At 45.3% G+C, this 23,693-nt stretch overlaps 1 protein-coding gene across 4 annotated transcripts in view; it reads right to left on the reverse strand.

Moving 5' to 3' along the window:
* The window catches only part of SPECC1 (sperm antigen with calponin homology and coiled-coil domains 1), a 176,773-nt gene that overhangs the window by 21,961 nt on the left and 131,119 nt on the right, over nt 1-23,693 (reverse strand). The window contains exon 13 of one of the 4 annotated variants that reach the window (XM_068531505.1): nt 4,741-4,905. The exons of 2 other annotated variants lie outside the window; for them this stretch is intronic. In XM_068531505.1, the coding sequence (XP_068387606.1) occupies nt 4,828-4,905 (78 nt within the window). In that variant the 3' untranslated portion in view covers nt 4,741-4,827. Of the gene's footprint in view, nt 1-4,740; nt 4,906-5,072; nt 5,250-23,693 lie in introns of those variants that run through there. One more of the 4 variants, XM_068531504.1, reaches the window with a different exon arrangement.

Raw genomic sequence — 23,693 nt, forward strand, 5'->3', positions numbered from 1 at the left:
AAGGACAAGAACACAGACACCCTGTGAGTACCAATACGATGTCTTCCTCTTCCTAATGACCACTCAGCTGAACCTTAGGGCTTCATCAAAAGAATAACTTAGAGAAAAAAGGAAAACGGCCAACAAGGCATTCTACAAGATAGATCCTCAGTTCTTTTCCTTGTTACTTATTCCTGAGTAAAACTGACTTCGGTAACTGCTATCCTTGACTGGAAGTGGGTAACTGGAAGGGAGCACGAAGGGGACTCTGGGTGGGGGCGATGCTGTGTGTCGTGAGCTGGACGCTCGTGACGTGGGCTACGTGCACTTTGTGAAAATTCACTGAGCTGTACGTGTGTATGTACAATAAAACCTACATCAATAAAACAGAAAGGAAGGAAGGGAGGAGGGGGAGGGAGTGGAGGAGGGGGAGGGGGGAGGGAGGATGGATTAGGAAGGGAAAAGGAAAGAAACAGGGACCCTGATCTTCTTAAGGGGCTGAACTGTGGCCATTAAAAAGAATGCCAACATTTTGGAATTTAGGTACTGTAAGATTTACTGGCAGGAAAAAGCAGAGCGACAACCAAAAGAAACTTGCTGATTATTTTCCCAAGGGAAATTACTCACTGCAAATTATCTTTAACTTTCTCTGGGATATAAATACCTCAGAGATATTTCTGAGTGAGAGAAAATTCTGGGGAAAGGAAGGCTCAGATATAAAAAAAGGTAACATTCTGAGCATCTCCAAAACAGGTGAAGTTTCTAGGAGCACTTAGAAGAAAATTTCGTTAAGATAGGAGAATTCTGTCCTCAGGGCAGCAAAAGTCATCTGAGAAACGTGGAAACACTGAAGGGCACAGGGGAAGCTAAACTAACTTTAGTGAACATCCAAGAAAATAATCAGAGTGGCTGAGACTGTAGACAAGTTCCAGAAGGGCGAGCGGAGAAGCAGCACTCCTAACGCAGAGGGACAGAGCAGAGCAAGACCCAACACGCCGCAGCATTTGCTTCTGGAAGGTTCACTTCATTTGCTTCTGTTGCCTGGAAACACCCACCAACATCTGGTAAAAACATGAACCACTCTGCGGAGCCTACACTGGTGGGTCCCGTCAACCCCACCGAGGATGTGGCTATGTTCCCACCCCGTCTTCATCTTCTCTCAGGGTCTCTCTAGGCTCTTCCGCTAGATTTCTATGAGCGGGTCGACTCTGTGTGCACTAAATGCACGAGTTTTTAAAAAGTTAAAAAGAAAAAAAAAAATGAACGTTCTGGGAAGAAGACAGGAGACTGATTAGAAAATGCCGTCTGTCCCCTGCTGTAGGGACCAGCTGTCCTGGGCACAGGGAGGCCTTACATCCCCTCGCTGGGACCTCCTGGACCTTTTTTGGAGACGTCTTATTGTCACAGCTGTAGAAGCAGACTGAGGTGTTTTTTTGGGGGGGGGGGAATGTAACAATTTATAGCTCATGGAGGATACAAGCAGCTCATTCCTCAGCAAGGTTCAGCTCGTCTAGGAAGGAGTCCTGGGGAGACCAAGCTTCCTTTGAAGATTTGGTGAGAAACGGTACAGAGCACGTGCACACATGGGGGGCGGGGGGCGGGTGAAATCACCACAAAGGCAGCCTGCACGCCCTCCCCTGCCCGTGACCCGGCCTCACTCCCTGCCTGGATACGCGTCTGCATCCATCCCATTCCAGGAGCCGGTCCAGCCTCGGGCTACCCGGTGAACCCCCAAGTGGCCTGGACCCACACATGGACAGCACAGTCCTCAGCTGTGGAGTCATGGAGACCCGCCTGTGGACCACAGGGGCCCCTCTCTGCAGATTCTTCCTTTCTGAGGCCCCGTACCGCTGAATGTCACTGTTTTGGGTGCCCACTCTGATCACTGCCTCCCACCCCCCGAACACGCCAGCTCTGCACCATGATGGAAACTGTTCCCCAGCAGAGAGCTGTGACCATGGGGTCACCTCGTGAGTTTCCCTTCTCTCGGAGATTAGCTGCCTGGAGGTAAGTATATCTTATCAGACAGCTAAATTTATAAGCCAACATCAAACATTATTAGAATATAGATGAACGGGTTTATCATCTTGGGGAAAGAAAGCCATCCAAGGCACAAGATGCAACGAGCATAAAAGAACTGAGAGAACCGACTACATAAAATTAAGTTTCTGTAGGACAAAAATTAAAAACAAGATAGATGCATACATACAGCAAATGACTAATATCCAGAATATATTCCTTTAAACCATGAGAAAGAGAGAAACAACTCAAGCAAAGACTGGCAGAGGAATGAACTGGTGAGGTGCCAAAGAGGAGAAACAGACAGTCAGAAACGTTAAGAAGAGGTATTCAGTCTCACCAGAAAATAAAAATAGCAAAATATTTCACTCAACCAATTGGCAAAAATGAAATAGATGGTAAATTCACAGAGGTAATGAAGATGCGGGGAAATAGGTATTCTTATATTGGCTGATAGGAATACAAATTGGTACAGGCTTTTAGGAAGGCAACCGGAAGCATTTTTTTTTCATGAAAATATGATTTGATCAAGTAATTTCACTTCTAGGCAACTTTTCTAGAAGAAATAGTCAGGCATCTGTCTGCCAAAGACACACTTACAAGAATGTTTACGGCAGCATTATTGTTCAGAATGGGGAACTGGCAATACCCTAGGTTGTCTACCAATTAAGCTAAATAAACTCTTCTTTTGAAAAACTTAATAAAAAATCTGTAACTCAGTTTTCTAATCTGTATACGTTCCTACGAAGCTCGTGGGAAAACTCTGATGTTCTGGTTTTTGATATGTTTGCCATACGCAATAACTCCTAGATACTCGGTATTTTTCATGAATTATGGGATTAACGTTAGTCTAGAAGGTTGGTCCTGTATTCTTCTACATCATCATTGACTTAGTTGAGGAAATCTGGGAGAGACAGAGAGAATAACAAATGCATAGATTCAGACGCCAAAAAGATTTCAATAAATCAGAAACAGGAACCAAATTGAGCTGACATTCAACCAAATTCTTCATCTTCCTTTTGTATGTGTTTCCTGTTTTTTTCTAAAATGACTATGTGCTACTTTTACAATTAGGAAAAATAATACACATTATTAAAAATATTAATGGCATCAAATACAGACAGAATAAGCCAATGTAGATTCCAACATGATGAACGAATCTGAGTCCTAATAATTGTATGTTTCTATATTGAATAGTTCCTTGGGCTATGCCCTCTTTTCTTCCCCCCCCCACCCAAAATTTTGAGGAAGAAGAATACAGACTTGGCTGTAGATGAACGAAGGAAAATAGAATTAAGAACTTGCTAGAAAGACAGCCTAGTGACCGTAATTTTTTTCCCCTGTGATAGATTAAAGGAGGCTACAGAGTCTCTGAAATCTTCCACTGGAGGGGCTGAGTGTACCCCTCCTCCTCCTGAAATCTGGTTTGGCCTTAATAGTTTACGTGAGTGTGGAGGAGTGACCCGTGGGACCCTCAAGACCGGGGCACAAGGAGCCTTAAGCTTCTACCCAGGACTCGGAACACCCTCTCTGGGAGCCCCGAGGCCCCCGGTGTGCGGAAGCCCACCCCAGCCAAGGGCAGAGGCTGTCTGGAGAGAGACTGACCAGCCCCCAACTGTTCCAGGTCCCAGACATGGTGCAGCAGAGCAAGTCAAGCCTAAACTGAAGACTTGAGCACAAAACTGTTTTTATTCTAACCCACTAGGTTTTGGGGTGGTTTGTTGTACAGGTATAGGTAACTCAGAACTTGCTTTATGTACCTCTTTTGTGTCTGCTGCACAGTGGAGAATGGAAACCAACCTTTTGTTCCTCAAGCAAATAACTTTGGGGCTTCCTTGGAATTCCTTTCCTCTTGTGATCCTATTCGTATCATTGTTTTAATCATTTTTTTCTCTACTTAAGATTTTATGTGGCTAATTATCTCTCAAATCAAGTCCGAAAACTTTTGCTTATCTTTTTTTCCCTCAGTTGTACTAGTCACATTTTAAAAAATTTTTTATCTATTTTTTATTTAAAATTTTTTGGAAAATTGAGGTACAGTCAATGTACAATATGATGTGAGTTTCAGGTGTACAACATAGTGATTCACAGTTTTTAAAGGTTATACTCCATTTATGGTTATTACAAAATATTGGCTATATTCCCTGTGCTGTACAGTATATCCTTATAGCTTATTTATTTTATGTGTAGTGGTTTGTATCTCTTAATCCTCTCTCCCTATCTTGCCCCTCCTCCCTTCCCTTTTCTCCCCACCACTAGTTTATTCTCTGTATCTGTGAGTCTGTTTCTTTTTTTGCTATATTCACTAGTTTATTTTTTAGTTTCCACATATATGTGATGTCATACAGTATTTGTCTTCTCTGTCTGACTTATTTCACTGAGCATAACATTTAAGATTTTATGGTCATCTCTCTGGAATCCGTAAGGTGGGTTAACAGGGGGTAGGATGAAGGGGCCTGACTTACTCCAGCTTCAGTATGTTCCCAATCAGGTATGGCAAATGTACCTTCATTATTATACTACATACTCCTTCTCAAAACTTTCTTGGCTGTTCTTGTTTGTTCTACCAGGGGAATTTTTAATTATTTTAAGTTCATGAATAAGGAAATCCAATTGGGATTTTTTTTAAAAATTTATTTATTTAATTTATTTATTTTTGGCTGTGTTTGGTCTTCGTTGCTGTGCACAGGCTTTCTCTAGTTGCGGCGAGTTGGGGCTACTCTTCGTTTCAGTGCACCAGCTTCGGTGCACCAGCTCATTGCGGTGGCTTCTCTTGTTGCGGAGCACAGGCTCTAGGCACACGGGCTTCAGTAGTTGTGGCACGCGGGCTCAGTAGTTGTGGCGCACGGGCTGAGCTGCTCCACGGCAAGTGGGATCTTCCCGGCCCAGGGCTTGAACCCGTGTCCCCTGCATTGGCAGGCCGATGCTTAACCACTGCGCCACCAGGGAAGTCCCCCAGTTGGGATTTTAATTGGAACTGAATTGAGAGGTTAATTTGGAATAATTTACGTTTTCAACGATTCTTCCCACACTGTATCCCTGTTGAAGGAATTGAGGCCTTGAGACCCAGGAAAGCGTAGCTCAGAGCAGCGAGTCTAGGAAGGGTTGCCCTTTGCCTTACATGGTGAGGACCAAGGCGGTAGGTTACAGGGGAAAGAGAACAGGAACATCTTCTGAGGATAAGGGCTTTCTGATGACAAAAGGGCTGCTGTGTCTCCAGGGACGTACAGGCAGATATGCATAACCTCTCCCTGGAGACAGAGTCAAAAGGGTACTGACATCAGAAGAGTGGCTGGAGCTTATCTTTCGTGCTTCGTCCTTCTTCACTGAACAAGTGCTGGAGCGTCCCCACCCACGACTTCCCTCCCTGAGGTTCTCTGACCTTGGCATTGTGACACGTGGTCCTGTTTCACTGCAAGTGCCCTGCTGCCTCACGGCCGGCCCCTGAACTACCTAGCTGGGTCCAGCCCCAAGCCAGCGCCCCTCCCGCCCTGCCCCTAGCTCAGCTTGCAGGGCTGGCCTCCCTCAGCACGGGGACAGGGGACAGCAGTTCCTCTGCAGCTTGCTGTGATGTCTCCCCTACCCCTTTGGCTTGGCTCCCAAACAACTCCCTGCCACGCCCTATCCCCAGGCCCAGCCCTCGTTCCAGGTCTCATTCCAGGAGGAACATGTTTCAGGAATCTTCTTCCTCTCCTGTCCTCTACTGCCTTTTGTTTATTTCACCCATCATTTTCATTAATTTCACTCACCTTCTTGGCTGCCTCTTTCTAAAAAAGGAGATGGTTATTTGCAGCTCTGCTGGTTCCATTCATCCTAGAATGGCCCAGTCACCCCCTTTCCAGGCTCTGTCATCTCTCTGCACCCCTAAACCCCATCCTTCTAGCTGAGAGCTTATCTGTATCCATCAAGGATGTGTTACAGAAACCTTCTCACAAACCATCTGCGCCCATGGGTCAAATCTCCAGGCTGGAAGAAGAGCCCAACCCACTGCTCTGAAATTAATTACAGCAAATGTTCATCGAGCCCCTCCGTGGGTCAGGCGCCGAGGGACAGACAAACAACAAAGCGCGGTTCCCGGCCCCAATGATTCGCCACGTTCAGTGGAGCCGGCAGGGCAGACACACCGTGATGGGGGGGGGGGGGGGCGGTCACATGGAGGAGCCCCCTGGTGGTTGGGTTGCAGAGAACCAGCAAGTCGTGGACGGGGTTCCCCATGTGGTTGTGGGACACTGGAGACAAAAGTCTGGTTTTTGTTTTCTTTTTGTGGCCGAAAATCGGATTGAACGGGCCTTGGCAAACCAAAACGTAAGTGACTCTAAGGAGAAAAAACACACCCGAGTTGTGACCAGCTCTTAGGCCCGGGTCTTCCTCTGTCACTAAAGCAGCCATGTGACTGTGACTTCAGGCAAATGACTCAACTTTTCTGGTTTTTAGTTTCCCCGTCTTCCAAATGCCTAGATTAGATTCGGTTAGATTATATTCATGCTATTGAAATGATTGGCTATGCAACCTGCTCTTCCAACGAAAGCTTCTGCAGAAGCGTCTGCTAAAGTCGAGCCTGAAAACCAGAAGATTAAATGCTCTCTCGCCAGCTCCCGCGTCTGTTCTGTCCTACACTGTCTAACACGATAGCCACTAGCCACCCGTGGCTGTTTAAATTAGTTTAAATTAAATAAAGTTTAAAATTCAGGTTCTCGGCCACATTAGCCACCTTTTAAATGCTCGGGAACCACGAGTGGTGAGTGGCTACCGTGCTGGACGTCACAGATCTAGAATATTCTAATCAGCACAGAAAGTGCTACTGGACAGCCCCGCCCTGCACTTACACAAACATGTATATTTATCTCCTCTCCTTTTATGCAAATGTAGCATGATGTGCAGACAGTTCTGCATCCTGATTTTTTCCCTCTCACCAAGATCCACAGAGATAGGTCTTTACACCACATAACACAGAAACGGTTACAGTGTAGAAACTAGGAGGCTGGATTCTGAAGCCAGAAGTCCCGTCACTTACTAGTGGTATGACTGTGAGCAATTAGGCAACTTCTCTGTGCCTTGATTTCCGAATCCTTAAAGTGGATTTGGAATAGATACCTCATAGGATTGCAGTCAAGATTAAATGCACAAGGCACAGGTAAGCATGCAGAACAATGTCCGCCATACGTGAGATACTCACTATACACCAGCTCATTTCTCATCTCCGTTCTTTCCTATGACATGCGTGGACACAACAGACGTTTAGGCTGTTTCCAGTCTTTTGTTATCACTCTGCACACATGTGGAATAAATTATGATGGATTCTGCCAAACTGCCCTCCAGGACGTTCTTTCATCTTATTCCCTCCCATGCCCACCCCACAACATACCAGTGGCTTCTCTACACATTTGTAAGGGAATCCACAAAGTTTCAGGGAACAACATGATTCTGTCCACCCTACAATGTTCTAAACACTCCAAACAGAATATTTTTAGTAAGGATAAAAAAACCATTTTTTAAGGGAAACAGCACTTGTATATTTTTGGATGTGCTTACTAAGAAAATAATACATAATAGCTAAACAACTTGTGGAGGAATTCTGTTCTAAGACCGAGTTTAATTTATACTAGACAAACAATCTTCAAGCCAATCTTAACCTCCCACCCCCAGAAAGACTGAATTCAGCCTCCGAAATCCGAAGCTTCCTGTGGCTGGAACGCTTCTTTTTCCCAGATGAACATTTCATGATTAAGAGAATGGAAAAAATCCTCAGTGCAGAGTCACTTGGGACTGTTATTATCTAAACAGACTTTCGTGCTGCCCGGGGTGGGGGATGGAGAGGGAAGGGCGGCAAACATCCAGGCCTCAGCTCTTACTGAAGGCAGGATGATGGCGTTTGGTGTCCGGTGGTGCCGCCCTGCCACACCGGCTGCTGGTGTATCTCATCTCCAGAGCACCCCCCCGCAGGGAGCAGACAGGGGGAAACATTCTCGCACCATTTTACTTTGAAAATCCTGCTCTTGCTTCCTGAAGCTGGCAGGACGCCTAACATTTCTATGCACACGGAGAAACGTATGCACTGGCAGTGTAAGAACGCGGGCATTTCGTTCCAATGATCCTGTGAAGCCACAAGACTCAGCTAGCTCACAGCAAGAGCCTCTAATGCTGCCCCTACAGCCCACCTCCTCCTGCCCCCGCCTCCCTTTCTCCTGCATTTCGTAGGAATGCAGCAGGTTGGAACGGACAGGATGTGGGTCCCCCGGCCAGTGGCCTGTTGGGCTGCCGACACTCCTACCCACTCTCCCCGACAGCCCCTCCCCAGCCCCTCCCCAGCCCACACCCAGCCTGCCCTCCATCCCTCTCCCTCTGGGACCCTCTGCCTCTAGTTCCTCAACACAGACCTTTATGACCTCGGAACTCTAGAGCCCAAATCCTCGGGGACCAAAACACTCTCCTTTTCCTGGAGGACACGGATGACTTACTCTACCGGTCTTTCCAGTAGGTGGTGGTGACTGGGGGGCGGGGTGGGGGACTACATTCCAAAGCTCTGAGAAAAGGGAGCGAAAACAAAACAGTTAAATACTCCTGCTGGAAAAGGCTGACCGTCTCACACAGCCCACAGGTACGGGTCTAACGTCGGGTCAGTACAGAGCCAGCGAGAGCGGCAAGTGGTCCCCAGAGCTGTGGTTCTGGGGCACTGAGGTGTCCCTGCTGAGTTCACCCACGAGGCAGGCGGAGGGCTGCAAAAGCAGGGGGGTGACACCTGCCCCAACGTGGACAAACCTCGAGGACGTATTGCCCGAGTGCTACCAGCCGGACGCAGAGGGGCAAGCGTCGCGCGGGGCCACTTCTAGGGCACCTGGGGCGGCAAACTCACAGAGACAGAAAGAGAACAGTTTACTCGGGGGAAGCGGGAATCACTGTTCGGTGGGGACAGAGACTCAGTTTGGGAAGATGAGAACGGTCTGGGGGTGGAGGGCGGGGACGGCTGAACAGCGACGTGAATGTGCCTAATGCGGCTGAGCTGCGCACTTAAAAATGGTGAAGACGGTCAATATTATGTTATGTATATTTTACCACAATTATAAACAGAGAGAGAGAGAGAGAGATCAAGGACAAGGAAGACACCGGGCTGAAGGGATGGCTCCTCCCACAAACGCCAACACAAGTAGCTAAGTGGGTTTCACTGACAGCAATGGATGCTCCCTGGGTAATTAAAAGTACCTTCAAGAATATCCTGCTCTACTCAGCAAGCGGCTAAGTAATCCCGCCCAGTTCGGATTCCATCAAATCGCTGTTCATAAGTTCTGCTTGGCTGTGCTGTTGGCACCGTTCTGTCCCTGGAGCCCCTGCACAGCTGCACGTGTGACCACGTGGTGTGGCCGCGTCCACTCCTTCCCCCCTCGCCCAGCTTGCTCACCCCCCGACCCTTCCAGGTTGCTGTCTGACCCCCTCCTCTCCAGCTCACAATGCTCCAGATGGCTCCCAGGTCTCCCAAGTCCCTCTCCCTCTCAGGCGCGACTCTGGCTTTGACCGCTTCCCTGGAGGCTGACCCATCCACCTGGCCTGAGCAGCCGGCCTGCGCTCTGACCCCAGCTCTGCCTTCTGAGCCCAGCAGGAATCCCCGAACCATTTCTCACTCATTCGACTGGCTTTTTAGCTCTACATTGTACAAACCTGATTTTGATGAAAAAGGTCTCTTTATTCTACTCAAATTTGGTAAGTACTGACCTTAGCTTAATCTTCACTTGGATTCTCAGGTGGGGACATCTGTGCTTTTCCCACCTTTTCAACCCGCATGCTTACCACGGGTGCCGTGGCTGGAAATCAGTAAAAAGAAAACCAGTAGGAAAAGTATACTACAAACTAAATAAGACTAAATCCATACTAATAAGCCACAAGAAAATGTGAACGGACTAAATTTCCCTATTAGAGGAATTTTCAGATTACACATAAAGCTAAAACTATTTACAAGAAATCCACTTAAAGCGAGTAAAGAAGACAGAAAACAAAGGAAGCACAAAAATACATCACACAAATAAAAGATGAACAGCAACGGAAACAGTAATGCCGGTATCAGAATGTAAACTTTCAGATCAAAAGGTTCAACTGAAGTAAGAGGAAAACGTGTAAGAACTACAAACCCTTAAATCTGGTATCAAAATATCTAATGTTTAAAAACTCTTAGAAATCAAAGATTTTGACAAAAACCGCAATCAGAGTGAAAGACTTCAACGAATCCCCTGACCGTACAGTGAGGGGCACTGTCCAGCCTAAACCACGCAACAAGACAAATGTCCTTTATGACGAATAGAGCACAGAAAACAATATGCTTCGTACTAAAGAACAGCCATAATCAAGCAGAGATTTCCCCCAGGGATAATATACCATATTAATAAATACCATACACCATGACCGAGTTGGAATTTGGCCCCCAGGGATATAAGAATGTTTCCCTATTAGGAAATCTGTTACATAATCTATTTATGTTAATTACATAGATGGGTTAAAAGAGAAAAACACCTGATGGATTTATTGCTCAACAAATGCCAAAAAGGAATTTGATACATTTCTTATCTATTTCTGGATTAAAGAAAGAAAAACCTCTCAGGAAACTCAGAACTAAGCTTCCCTTAGTGGGCAGAGTGTTTATCAGGAAACAACACAAATATCATATTTAAAGGTGAGATACTACTCACCTTGAATGCAAAACAAGACAAGAATATCCATCATCAAAAGTTATTATTCAACATTTTCTGAACTTTTACGAATGAAGAAAACAAAAAAAGTACGAGAGGTATAAATATTGGAAAGCAGGGGGAAAGTTATTATTTGCAATAGTCTGCCTCAGAAACTCTAGAAAATCAACAAATACAACCAAATAATGAAAAATGAAGAGCTGCAAACACTGTGATCAATCACAAGGACAGGGAATGTTCTCGGAGCCCTTCCCACGGCCCTGCACGTGGTAAGTACCTGCCGGTCACCTTCCCATTTTTCTGCATGGCAGCCACTGGTGGCAGAAAACCAGACCAAGAGACCAGCAGAAGAGCCTGGAAAGTCCAGATGCTGAATCTCCACTTATGTCTGGGTCTATCAAGTGGTTTAACAAAGACTGTTCAATAAATGATGCTAAAACACAGAACCACTCATTGAGAAAAAAAAGTTACAACTCTACCTGGTAAAATAAACACAAATTGCACACACACAAAAAAGGGAAAGATTTAAATGTTCAAAAAAGAATATCTGGAACCACCGTGGCATCTGAAGGCTAATATTTTAACCTATAAATAGCTCTGAGACTCCTGGGTAAAGAAGGCAGACGGACACACGCTCTTAATATCATTCTCTCTCAAAGGCCCTTTAAAACCACAGATAAGAGATTTTGGTTTTTTTTCCCCGCAAAGGTATTAACTGACGAGGAAAAAGGAAACGGGAAAGGAAACAAAATTCTGGCATCTGAAAAGCGGATGCACCGGAAATAGCTGACACAACAGACCTAAGAAAACGAAATCCCAGGCCAGCAGGGGCAAGAGCGAAGATCCAACCTGACTTCAGTGCAGAACCTCTCCAAGGTCAGGCGATTGGCACGAGCACCGGGGACGTGGGGACAAAGGCCGTTAAGACCAGGAGGCCCGGGGCTGGAAGTCCGTGCACAGCGGTCAGAGCCACAGATGCCCGGGCGTCTCTGTACATCCCGGGGCGGCCCCTCCACGCGGCCGAAGCTGGAGAGCAAAGGGGGGGGTCCCCGGACTGGGGGGTATCGACCACAGTGCTTATCTATTTCTGGATTTAAAAACAAATTCCCAGTAGACGCAAAAGAGAAGCAAGATTCCTTTCGTCAAGAGAGCATTTATCAGAAAGCAATACAAAAATCCTATTTCATGGTGAGGCATGTCCCGAAAACAGGGAATCAAGAGGTATTTACCGGGTGCCCAGGTGGCGGACAGTCCCCGCCCCTCCCCACTGACTCCTCTTCTCTGATCTGCTGCCCCAAACCTCCGCTGCCAGGCCGATGCCCTCAGGCAGGAGACCGGAAGGTCCTTCTCTGGGGAATCTGACCAGCCCAAGACACTGACACCAGGAGTCTGTCAAGGGCATGGCACGAGCACAGCACTCCACAGTGACAGCCTGAGTCACAAGCCAGGAGCTGCCAGTCAGCTCTGCAGAGCCCCACACTCATCAAGACCACCTGGCTTCCGATAAAGCCTCCAGCACAGAGACCCGGCGATACCAACACAACAAAGGAATCTGTAGGAAAATCTAGGCAGGGGGAAGATGTGGGAATGAAAACAACCTATTATTCTCGGCAAGATTAATAGATGATATTACATGTGTGAAAAAAGAACAGGATGCTATAAAAAATTCAGGGTCCAAAAAACAAGAACCCCTAAGACTTAAAAACACGATAGCACATACACACAAAGGAATATTACTCAGCCTTACAAAAGAAGGAAATCCTGACACGTGCTAGCTACATGGATGACCCTTGAGGACATTATGCCCACATTATTATGTAGAATAAACCAGTCACAAAAGGACAAACACAGTATGATTCCACTTGTGTGAGGTCCCTGGAGTCATCAAATTCATAGAGACAGACAGTAGTAGAAGGGTGGGTGCTGGGGGGCTGGGGGACGGGTAGTTAGTGTTTAATGGAGACAGAGTTTTAGTTTGGGAAGATAAAAAGGTTCTGGAGATGGATGGTGGTGATGGCTGCAAAACAGTGGAAATGTACTTAATACTGAATTGTACACTTAAAAATGGTTAAGATGCTAAATTTTATGTTATATGTGTTTTACTACAGTTAAAGATTAAAATAAACTGAAAGAATGCAAAAAAAATGATAGCAGAAATGAAACATTTAATAGATTTTGGAAGACTAAGTTAAAGAAGTCTTAGAAAACAAAACTGTAAAACAGATGGAAAAAAAGGTAAAAAAAATAGGATAATGGGGGATCCAGGCTAGGAGGAATTTGAGAAAAAGAAAACAGAGATGAAGAAATTACCAAAGAAATAATTCAAGAAAATAAATACATGCGTTACCTTATCGAAAAGGTGCAGTGAGTGTCCAGTATGACAGCAAAAAGAAAAAAAAAAGATACACACCAAGGCAGATGACCCTGAAATGGTAGAATACTGGGGGACAGAAGCTCCTACAAGCTTCTAGAGAGGAAAAAATGCAAAGGATTGGACTTATTTTGTTCTCATTGCAACACTGGAAACTAGAAGACAATGGAGTGACATCTACAAAATTATGAAGGAAAATATTTTATGACCTAAAATTTTATACCCAACGAAACCATCAAGTGTCAGAGTAAAATAAAGATGCACGGTCATAAAATTTTACCTTCCATGAACTCTTGTTCAGAAGATACTGGAGGAACCAAAACAAGAAAAAAAAAAAAAAAGAGTATGGGACCCCGAAGATCAAAAAAAAGGGGGGAGGCAGAAATATAACAGCAACACCTGAGCATCCCGTAGGTCTCCCACTCATCTCTCCTCCGCCCCATCTATTCTCTACACCATCACCACAATCACCTTTCTTTCCTTTTTCTTCCTTTTAAAAAATTTTGGTAAAATATACATAATGTAAAATTTGCCATTTTAACCATTTTAAGTGTACAGTTCAGTGGCATTAAGTACATTCACAATGTTGTGCAACCACCTTTCTTTTTGAGTTAAGTAAACTTTTTCTGAAGTAAAACATATATGCAAAAGGGGGTACAAATCATAAATGTGCAGCTTGATTGTTTATAAAGTGCACACACTGTGTATCCCATCAACTAGATCAGGAAATATCAGCTGGGGGAGACCTTCACATCAAGAGCATACATTTTACATAACTGTAACCATAAATACAGTTCTGCAATTAGGACAGCTAGCATTTATTAAGCCTTTATTCTGTATTAGTCTCAGTGTTCAGTGATTTATTTGCATTATTTCATTGAATCCTCCTGATCTTTTAAGGTAGGGATAATAATTATCTCCATTTCACAGATGAGGAAATTGAGGCCTAGAGATTATCCAAGACCATATCATAAGTGGGGTTTGACTACAGCCTGGAGTTAACACCATTATACTGTTCATATTATTTCATGCCTGAACTGCTTCTCATTTTTTCCTTGCCTTATTTATTTTTTACAGAAAAGGCCTTTTTAACCATTTAAAAATTTTTTCACATAGATGTCATAATGAATTTTTTATTGTGGAAGAAATTACATAAAATTTACAGTGTTACCATTTTAAAGTATACAGTTCTGGTGCATTAAGTACATTCATTATTTTGTGTAACCATCACACAAAAGTCATCACTATTTTGTTCTTCTTTTTCAACACTGTTTTGGGTTTTCAGGACTCCTTGCAATTCCATATGAATTTTAGGATCAGCTTTTCCATTTCTGCCAGAAAAGGCCTGTTTTCTTAAATTTCATCTTCAGATTGTTGATTGTGAATATATACAACTACAGCTGATTTTTGTGTGTTGATCTTGTACCCTGCAACTTGTAGATTCTTTGGGATTTTCTATGTATAAGATCATGTAATTTGTGAATAGTTTTGTTTGTTCCTTTTCAATTTGAATGCCTTTTAATTTATTTATCTTGCCTAACTGCTCTGGCTGGGACTTTCAGTACTGTGCTAAATAAAGGTGACTAAAGCAGGACAAAAAAAAAAAAAGGAAAGAAAAGAAATACAACAGTGAAACGGTTTGACAACTGGGCACCAGGCACAGAGGACAAGCCAGGACAGAGGAGGTCAGAAAGCTCAGGAGAGATTCCTCAGGGGGAAACTGGTGGAATCCCTCACACATATGATGTAAGGAGATATTCCAAGAGGGTTTGGATTGAATTAGTGATAATCATATAGAAAACTAAAGTAAACAAAGAAACACAAAGATGATTAAAAAGATTACGCAGAAAAGAAAACGTAATGTATACTATTACATGGCTTATCCACAGATAACATTTGTATCATTTTAACATAAACTCCAAATATGCACAACCACATTGGGGAGAATGGGAAGACAGGAAGTACGGGGGGTGGTGAAAAAGATAAACCCTCATCTTTCACAGGAGGAGGTCAAGACACAACATCTAAAATAAGAAACAAGAAACAGCAGTATAAGCGTGCTATTTAGCAATGGGAAGGTAAATTCCGAAATACACAGTGGCTGCACCATTTTACATTCCCACCAGCAGTGCGAGGGGTACAATCTCTTCACATCTTTGCCAACACTTTTCAAATTTTTCATTTCAGTTCTAATCCTTCTCAGCTGCAGAATTTGTTTGGTCCCTTTTTATACTCCCTATCTCTTTGCTGATTTTCCCATTTTGTTCATGAATCCCTTCCTTGATTTCCTTTCGTTTCTTGGCCGGGGCCTCCTTGAGCTGAGTGTACTGAAGACAGTTGGTTTAAAAGTCTTTGTCAGTAAGTGCAGGGTCTGGGCTTCCTCAGGGACGGTTCCTGTATTTTTTTCCCCTTGTGCATGGTGCCAAACTGTCTTGGTTTTCTGCGTATCTGTAACTTTCTGCTGCAAACTGGCATTTAGAGCATGACCGTGTGGCAACTCGGGAAGTCAGAGTCTCTCCCTCCGCAGGGTTTGTTGTTACCATTTGCGGTGGTGCCTGTTTGTGCAGGGACTTCTCTGAATTAGTTTTGTAGAGTCTGTATTCTTTTCCGAGCGAGTCACTGCAGTCTCCGCTCTGTTAGTTCAGTGACCAGCTAGTGACTGGACAGAGATTCCCTCAAACGCCGGGAGACCTCCCCAGTCTCTGCAGGGCGGCTCTGCCTGTGCGGTGGAGCCTGAAGGTCGGCCAGAGGTCAGAGCTCAGGCCTTGTCATGTCCTTCCTGAGCTTCTAGATTCTCGGGATACACGGGGACTTTTCCCAGCCCCATCCCCACATACCTCCCTCCCCAGGCTCTCCTGTCAGGCTACTCGGTCTGTCTCTGCTTCAACCACCCGCCCACCCCTCGACCTGGGAGGCAGAATACCTCTGCCTTCAAACGCTTTTACCGGGGAGGCCACTCTGTCTTTAAGGAACCATCAACAGGTCAAAACGCACAACCACAGTCCTCGGAGAGCAAGGTCTGTTTGGCGCCCTCTGGTACTAGCGAGCTGCCCAAGGAACAGTGGCCCCCGTCTTCACAGTTATCACTGAGCTGGGGGTGCAGGGGACACTAGCGGGGGAAGCTCTCTGCCTGGAATTCTGCGGGTGAGTTTTCCCCCTTCACCTATTACGTATTCCCCCTGGTTGCTGTAAGTTTTTGATTAGATTTCAGGGTTCTGAAGAGGTTGGCCCTGACAGTTTTGCCACCTTATTTCTTGCTTTTGTAGAGTCTTGGGAGTCTTGGATTTCCTAACACCCCACTTTTGCTGCTGTTCCTTTGGCAGCATTTCTAGGGGTGGTGGTAGGACAGATATTATGGATTGCTTTAATCAATGGTCATCTCACCCCTTTCAAGGACCTACAAAGTTGAAAAGCACATTTCCAAGACACACATGCAGCCTGGGTTCAGCATGTGATTTGGGTTCTGTCAATCAGAGGCACTTGCATGAGATGGATTCAGAGCTGAGTCACACGGGGAAAGAGGCAAGGCTGCGGCGTCCACTTTGCGAGCCCACCCCATAGCAGAGGCGGTCTGATTCTGGAGCCCACGGCTCCAGTAATCACGGATGCAGCTCCCCTGGCAGGTCAGTTCTGACATGTACAATTTGGGAGTCATTGGGTTGGCCAAAAAGTTCGTTCGGGTGTTTAGCAAGATGTTACGAAACACCCGAACGAACTTTTTGGCCAACCCAATGTTTCTAGAATTTCAGCCTGGAGTATGTGTCTTTAATACTCCCAACAATTCTGTGAGCTAAGTATACCCTTACTAAACAAACCCCTTCCTGCTTAAAACACCTGGAGTGGATTCAGTGGTCTGCAGCAAAGAACCCTGAGAAATTCAAATGTAAAGCAACAAGCAACCTAAAGGTTCATTAATAGGAGACCAGATAAAGTATGGTGACGCACACCGTGAAAACCTATGCAGGTATGAAATATAATAAAGTAGCTCTAAATGCACCAATAGAGAGATGACCACAATACACCAACTGAAACGTTCATCACAGATCAATGTACGATCCCATTTTTGTAAAGTAAGTTTATATACACACATTTGTATATTTAAAGCAGTGGTTCTCAACCAGGGGCAATCTTGTCCCCTCCCTCTCCTGGCTGGGGACATCTGACAATGTCTGGAGACATTTTTGGTTGTCACCACTAGGAGAACGCCATGGCATCTAGTGGGTAGAGGCCAGGGATACTGCTGTAATCCTACAAGGCATAGGGCAGCCTCCACAGGAAGAATGATCTGGCCCTAAGCATCAGCAGGGTGAAAGCTGAGAAACCTTGAGTTAAAGAAAAATACCCAGGGACTTCCCTGGTGGCGCAGTGGTTAAGAATCCGCCTGACAAGGCAGGGGACACGGGTTCGAGCCCTGGTCCGGGAAGATCCCACATGCCACGGAGCAACTAAGCCCGTGTGCCACAACTCCTGAGCCTGCACTCCAGAGCTCGCGAGCCACAACTACTGAGCCTGCGTGCCACAACTACTGAAGCCTGTGCACCTAGAGCCCGTGCTCTGCAACAAGAGAAGCCACCACAATGAGAAGACTGTGCACCGCCAACAAAGACCCAATGCAGCCAAAAATAAAGAAATTTATAAAAAAAAAAAAAAGAAAAATACCCAATTGTTATAAAAAATATTTTTAGAGGGTAAAATTGAGCAATGGGCTAGGAGTTGTCACTGTTGGTTTATTTATTTATAAATTGATTGATTGATTGATTGATTTTTGGTTGCACTCGGTCATCGTTGCTGCGTGTGGGCTTTCTCTAGTTGCGGCGAGCAGGGGCTACTCTTCATTGCTGTGTGCGGGCTTCTCATTGCAGTGGCTTCTCTTGCTGCGGAGCACGGGCTCTAAGCGCATGGGCTTAAGTAGTTGCAGCACGCGGGCTCAGCAATTGTGGCTCTCAGGCTCTAGAGCGCAGGCTCAGTAGTTGTGGCTTGCGGGCTTAGTTGCTCCGCAGCGCATGAGATCTTCCCGGACCAGGGCCCAAACTCGTGTCCCCTGCATTGGCAGGCTGATTCTAAACCACTGTGCCACCAGGGGAGTCTCTATGTCACTGTTTATACACAATTATTTTATTTTCTCCCAAAGAATTATTTTGTTTTAAATTGAAAAAACACAAATAAGGAATAAAGCAAATAGCACCATTTTTTTCGAATAATAAAAGGAAAAAATGCTTACTGTAAAATATTCATATTCAGAAAACACAGAAGTAAAGAGAAGATCAGTTATGATCCTTTTGTATGAGCTAGAACTGTTAAGCAACGGAACCCAACCGGAACTGTTTTAAGAAAAGGGGAAATCTGTCCTAAAGATTTCAGTGTCTCACAGAAGCCAATGGTACCCAAAAAGGATGCTGCCGAGCCTTGAGATGCTGGAGCCAGGAGACCCAAGGGGTCTCATTCTGTCTTATTACCTGGCCATCTCCCCGTGCAGCTGACCCGTTCTCTGTCCTCCACTCTTCTCCTGGTCAGTTAGCCACGTCAGGGTCTCCGAGACCACCTCCACCTCAGGTTCAGCCATCACTCGGAGGATGCACAGGACTCAGCCCAGAGTCACACTCACGGTGACAAATCTGTGCACAGACTTATCTCAGTGAAAGGACACAAGGCAAGATCAGCAAAGGGAAGAGCCCCGTGGGCTCAAGTTCAGGCGCGCAGGCTTCCAAGAGTCCTCTCCAGGCGGAGTCACATGGCGACGAGCCGTGAGAACACAGGAGGCTCTCCGGGGACTCGGCACCAGCATTTTCTTCTGGGGGCTGGTCACGCAGACGCCCTTTACCTTGTATGAACACAAACTCCAAACTCCCAGAGGGAAAGCAGAGGTTCAGCATAAACCACAGTGTTTGTACCAACTGTTCAGGCACAGTGAGCCTCTCTCATCAGCTCTGGGAACGGTGGGAACCCTCCCGAAATCCAAGTCCCCAGACGCCAGCCCCGGGCCCCCTGGCTGGCAGCCTCGTGGGCACAGCCTCCTCAGGCCTGCCACGCCCGCTCTTTCCTGCACAGCAACGAAAACACGCTGCACAGTGCTGTATCAGAGGCACGTCTCTCTCAGTTCTAGTTCCGAACCCCCTGGCTTAGATCGGGTGCCTTCCCGGACCCATTGGCAGTGGTGAGGGTGTCACTGGGCTGTTTTGCGATCCGTGTAGGTGAAGGTGGGGGAAGACCCTCCCCATCTGCTGTGCACACAACCTCACAATCTACAACCTTCATTTGATATTGTTGTTCAGAAAAACCTTTTTATTGCTCAGAATTTCATCCATCTGGGCGTGCATACACAACTGCGAGCAGGAAAGGGGGGCTCCTGAGCACTGGCTCACGAGATAAAACCAGCAGGAGTTACGGGTTGACCGCACGTCTACCACAACCTTCATCTTGATTCTCCAGACAAGCTCTACTGTTGCCTCAGGTTGTAAGACAATACCTGGTGCCATTTAAAATGTCTCCACAACATACAGACGGCCAACAGGCCCGTGAAAAGATGCTCAACATTGATAATTATTAGAGAGATGCAAATCAAAACCACAATGAGGTATCATCTCACACTGGTGAGAATGACCATCATCAAAAAATCTACAAATAACAAATGCTGGAGAGGGTGTGGAGAAAAAGGAACCCTCTTGCACTGTTGGTGGGAATGTAAATTGGTGCAGCCACTATGGAGAACAGTATGGAAGTTCCTCAGAACACTAAAAATAGAGTTATCATATGATCCAGCAATCCCACTCTTGGGCATATATCCAGAAAAGACAGAAACTCTTAATTAGAAAAGATACATGCACCCCAATGTTCATAGCAACACTATTCACAATAGCCAAGACACGGAAGCAACCTAAGTGTCCATCAACAGATGAATGGATAAAGAAGACATGGTACATAAATACAATGGAATGTTACTCAGCCATAAAAAGAAGGAAATAATGCCACTTGCGGCAACACAGATGGACCTAGAGATTATCATACTAAGTGAAGTCAGACAGAGAAAGACAAGTATCATATGATATCACTTACACATGGAATCTAAAAAAATCATACAAATAAACTTATTTACAAAACAGAAACAGACTCACAAAGAAAACAAATTTATGGTTACCAAAGGGGAAGGGGGGGTGATAAATTAGGAGTAGGGGATTAATAGATGCACACTACTATATATAAAATAGATAAACAATGAGGATTTACTGTATGGCAAGCACATGAACTATATTCAATATCTTATAATAACCTATAATGGCAAAGAATCTGAAGCTGTACACCTGAAACTAACACAATATTGTAAATCAACTATAGTTAAATTTTTTAAAATGTGAAAGAAAAATGTCTTCACAAATCACCGTGTTTCATAAACAGCTGCAGAAGCAGAGATAGCAGGTGAAAAGGGGCCTCCACAGAGTACAGGCCAATAAGGACATTGGTTTACTATTGGGAATCTATCTTTATAATGCAGGAAAAGAGCCACTTTAATGACGATAAATAAATCAAAGCATTTTACATTCTCTGAATCGTGCTTGCAGCTCTCAAGAGACCTGTCTCAAAAAAGAAAACAACCAACGGAGCCCCAAGTGGCCTGATGGAGCACAGGCTGCTCGCTATTGGTTAGGCGCTTGCTGGTGCTTGTCTGGGAAGCAGAGACAGAAAAACACAGTGCCGGGGACAAGGACGTGGGTGTTCCTTCCAGATGCAAAATAAGGTTTGTTTTGGACAACACAAAGACTGCTTTTTTCTCTAACACAGAAGAATGTGTAGCTGCTAGCTGAGAGCTTAAAAACAGGCTCAAAGATGTCTGGGCCTTCGTGACAGCACAGCTATCTCCTTGCTAGCTCAACTCGTGCAATACAAAATCAGAAACTGAACAGATTCAGATACATTTTCAAGTAAGTCTCTTGACATCTCTTGACATCTGAACACTGGCTTCTTGCTCTCTGACATGCAAAAGCCAAATATGGTTTGAATGATGGGGGATAATTCTGTACATCTTCGTCTAAGGGAGGGGTCAGCCAACTTTTCCCGGGAAGGGCTCTTTTGCAACCACCCAACTCCACTCTTGTAGTACGGAAGCAGCCATAGGCAACATGTAAATGAATGGATGTGACCGTGTGCCAATAAAACTTTATTCATGAAAAACACGTGGTGGGCCACATTTGGCCCCCGGACCATGGTTGGCTGAACACTGATCTGAGTCAAGACTTAAATGTTACTTAGTGTAACAGGATCAGAGTTATGCTATTTCAAATGGCAAAAGCTTTGATGATATAAAATGTGAAAAAATAAGACGAGCCAGGCCAAAATGAGAAAATTCTGAGTTATAGTATGCGCCATTCAGGGTTAAGGACATTTTAGGTATACCACTTGGAGAAGTCCCATTTTTCTGAAAAATGTGCGATCAATCTTTTAGGTTTATGTTTGATTTTCAAGCCCATTTTTTGTACTGTAATTCCTTAGGTGTTCTGCTCTTCCACTTTAAAGTTTTTGTCAGAAAGGATCTGGTTTAATTATTGACTGTAACACACTTTTATGGCCTTTTCCCTCAGACTTCACCCCCAAACTGTATGTCATAACACAACAATAGATACAAAGAATATATTTGGATTATGAATCATGATATTAAAGTGAACACGTGTGAATCCCACCTCCCAAATAAAAACTAGAGGACCCACACGTTGCGTATCTCCATTTTTTACTTTTTCTTTTCAATTTTTTTTTAAATTTATTTATTTTATTTATTTATCTTTGGCTATGTTGGGTCTTCGTTGCTGTGTGAGGGCTTTCTCTAGTTGCAGCGTGTGGGCTTTCTCTATCTAGTTGCAGCGAGCGGGGGCTACTCTTCGTTGCGGTGCTCTGGCTTCTCATTGTGGTGGCTTCTCTTGCTGCGGAGCACGGGCTCTAGGCGCATGGGCTTCAGTAGTTGTGGCGCGTGGGCTCAGTAGTTGTGGCTCACCGGCTCTAGAGCGTGGGCTCAGTAGTTGTGGCACACGGGCTTAGCTGCTCCGCGGCATGTGGGATCTTCCCGGACCAGGGCTCGAACCCGTGTCCCCTGCATTGGCAGGCGGATTCTTAACCAGTGCACCACCAGGGAAGTCCCTCAATTATTTTTTAATATACATGGGCAGTATACATGCCCAAAGTAATACATGGATACATTTGTTAAAGTTATAGTTTGATAAGATTTATAATTTAAGTACTGGTTTCCTACCCTGCCCGCACCTACATCTCACCCGCCATCTCCTTGATCTCTCTACAGAAGCTCTTCTAACTGCCTTTCCTAAAAGTAAATAATAGCTTTACTGAGATATAATTCACATACCATAAAGTTTACCCTTATAAAATGTACAATTCAGTAGCTTTTGAGTGTTCTCACATGGCTGTACAACTACCACCACTATGTAATTCCAGAACATTTTCATCGCCTACAAAAGAAACCCTGTACCCAGTCACTCCCTCTGAAACTGGATCCCCCTAAAATCGAATTCCCCTGCGGAGTTTATGATAAACCCCTCTATCTAAAAACTTTATTCTCTTCCATGTCCTGTCCTGTTCCGGAGGAGTATATCAAAGAAAAGGGGGGGGACTGAAACAGAGCAGGATCCTGTGGGGCCTTCCCGGGTACAAAAGCCTCCGTGTCCCCTGTCTCTTTTTTGTAGAAAAAAGGCTTCAGTCTCCTAGGTTTTTCCTGAGCTCCAAAGAGCAGATTTAAGCAGTTACTAATTAGGTAAGGAGGGAATTCGGAAAGAAAGGACAAGTGGTCAAGAAACAATAGTTCAGCATTAAGACAGAGTCCAGCTTCCTCCCAAGGGATACACAGAACAATCTGACGCATATCTTTGAGCTGTTCCGCAGGAACTAAGACCCCCGCCCAGGCGGCGAATGGTGACTACAGGCTGACCACAGCTTGTAGACCCCAGACTGGTTGGAACCAGAAGGTTGATGATAAAGATTCCTGAAACACCACCCTGTTACCTCACCTCCAGCCAACCAGAAGGGTGTGCACGAGCTGATTATACACCTTGCAACCCTTTCCCTCTCTGTCTTTAAAAATCCTTCCCTGACAGTCATGGGGAGTTTGGGCCTTTTGAGCGTAAGCTGACCATACAATGAATGGTACACTAATGGCCTGAAGAAGAAAAGTCTGTCCCTGGTTGATCACGTAGGAAAAGTAAATAATCTGACCCAAAGGAAGAATCTGGGGTTCTCTCTGTTATGTCCAGATCCCAGTAACTTCACTCTACCAGCATTGTGTTGCTGCAGCAGCTTAAACGATACCCATTTATTGTGAGCTCATGTTTAGTGGGTCAGAAGTCCCGGCAAGCTCCGCTGGGTTCTTTGCTTCAGACGTCAAGGTGTCAGCCGGGCCGGGCTCTGCCCTGGAGGCTCTGGGACAGAATCCACTTCCCAGTTGACTCAGGGTGTTGCCAGAACTCACCCTCTTAAGTTTGCCATATGACCTTGATCGAATTGCCAGTGTCGGCCACAGTCCAGGGCATGGCAGGGCCCTGGGAACGCAGCCAAGGTGCCACCTGCAGAGGGCGGGGGGCGGGGTGCTGCGCCTTGTCCTGCTTCCTGGGAGGTCCTAGGACCTTGCCAAGATTGCGGGCTGAATTCCACGCGTT

This window comes from Eschrichtius robustus, chromosome 20 (genome assembly GCF_028021215.1).
Source record: "Eschrichtius robustus isolate mEscRob2 chromosome 20, mEscRob2.pri, whole genome shotgun sequence".
NCBI lineage: Eukaryota > Metazoa > Chordata > Mammalia > Artiodactyla > Eschrichtiidae > Eschrichtius > Eschrichtius robustus.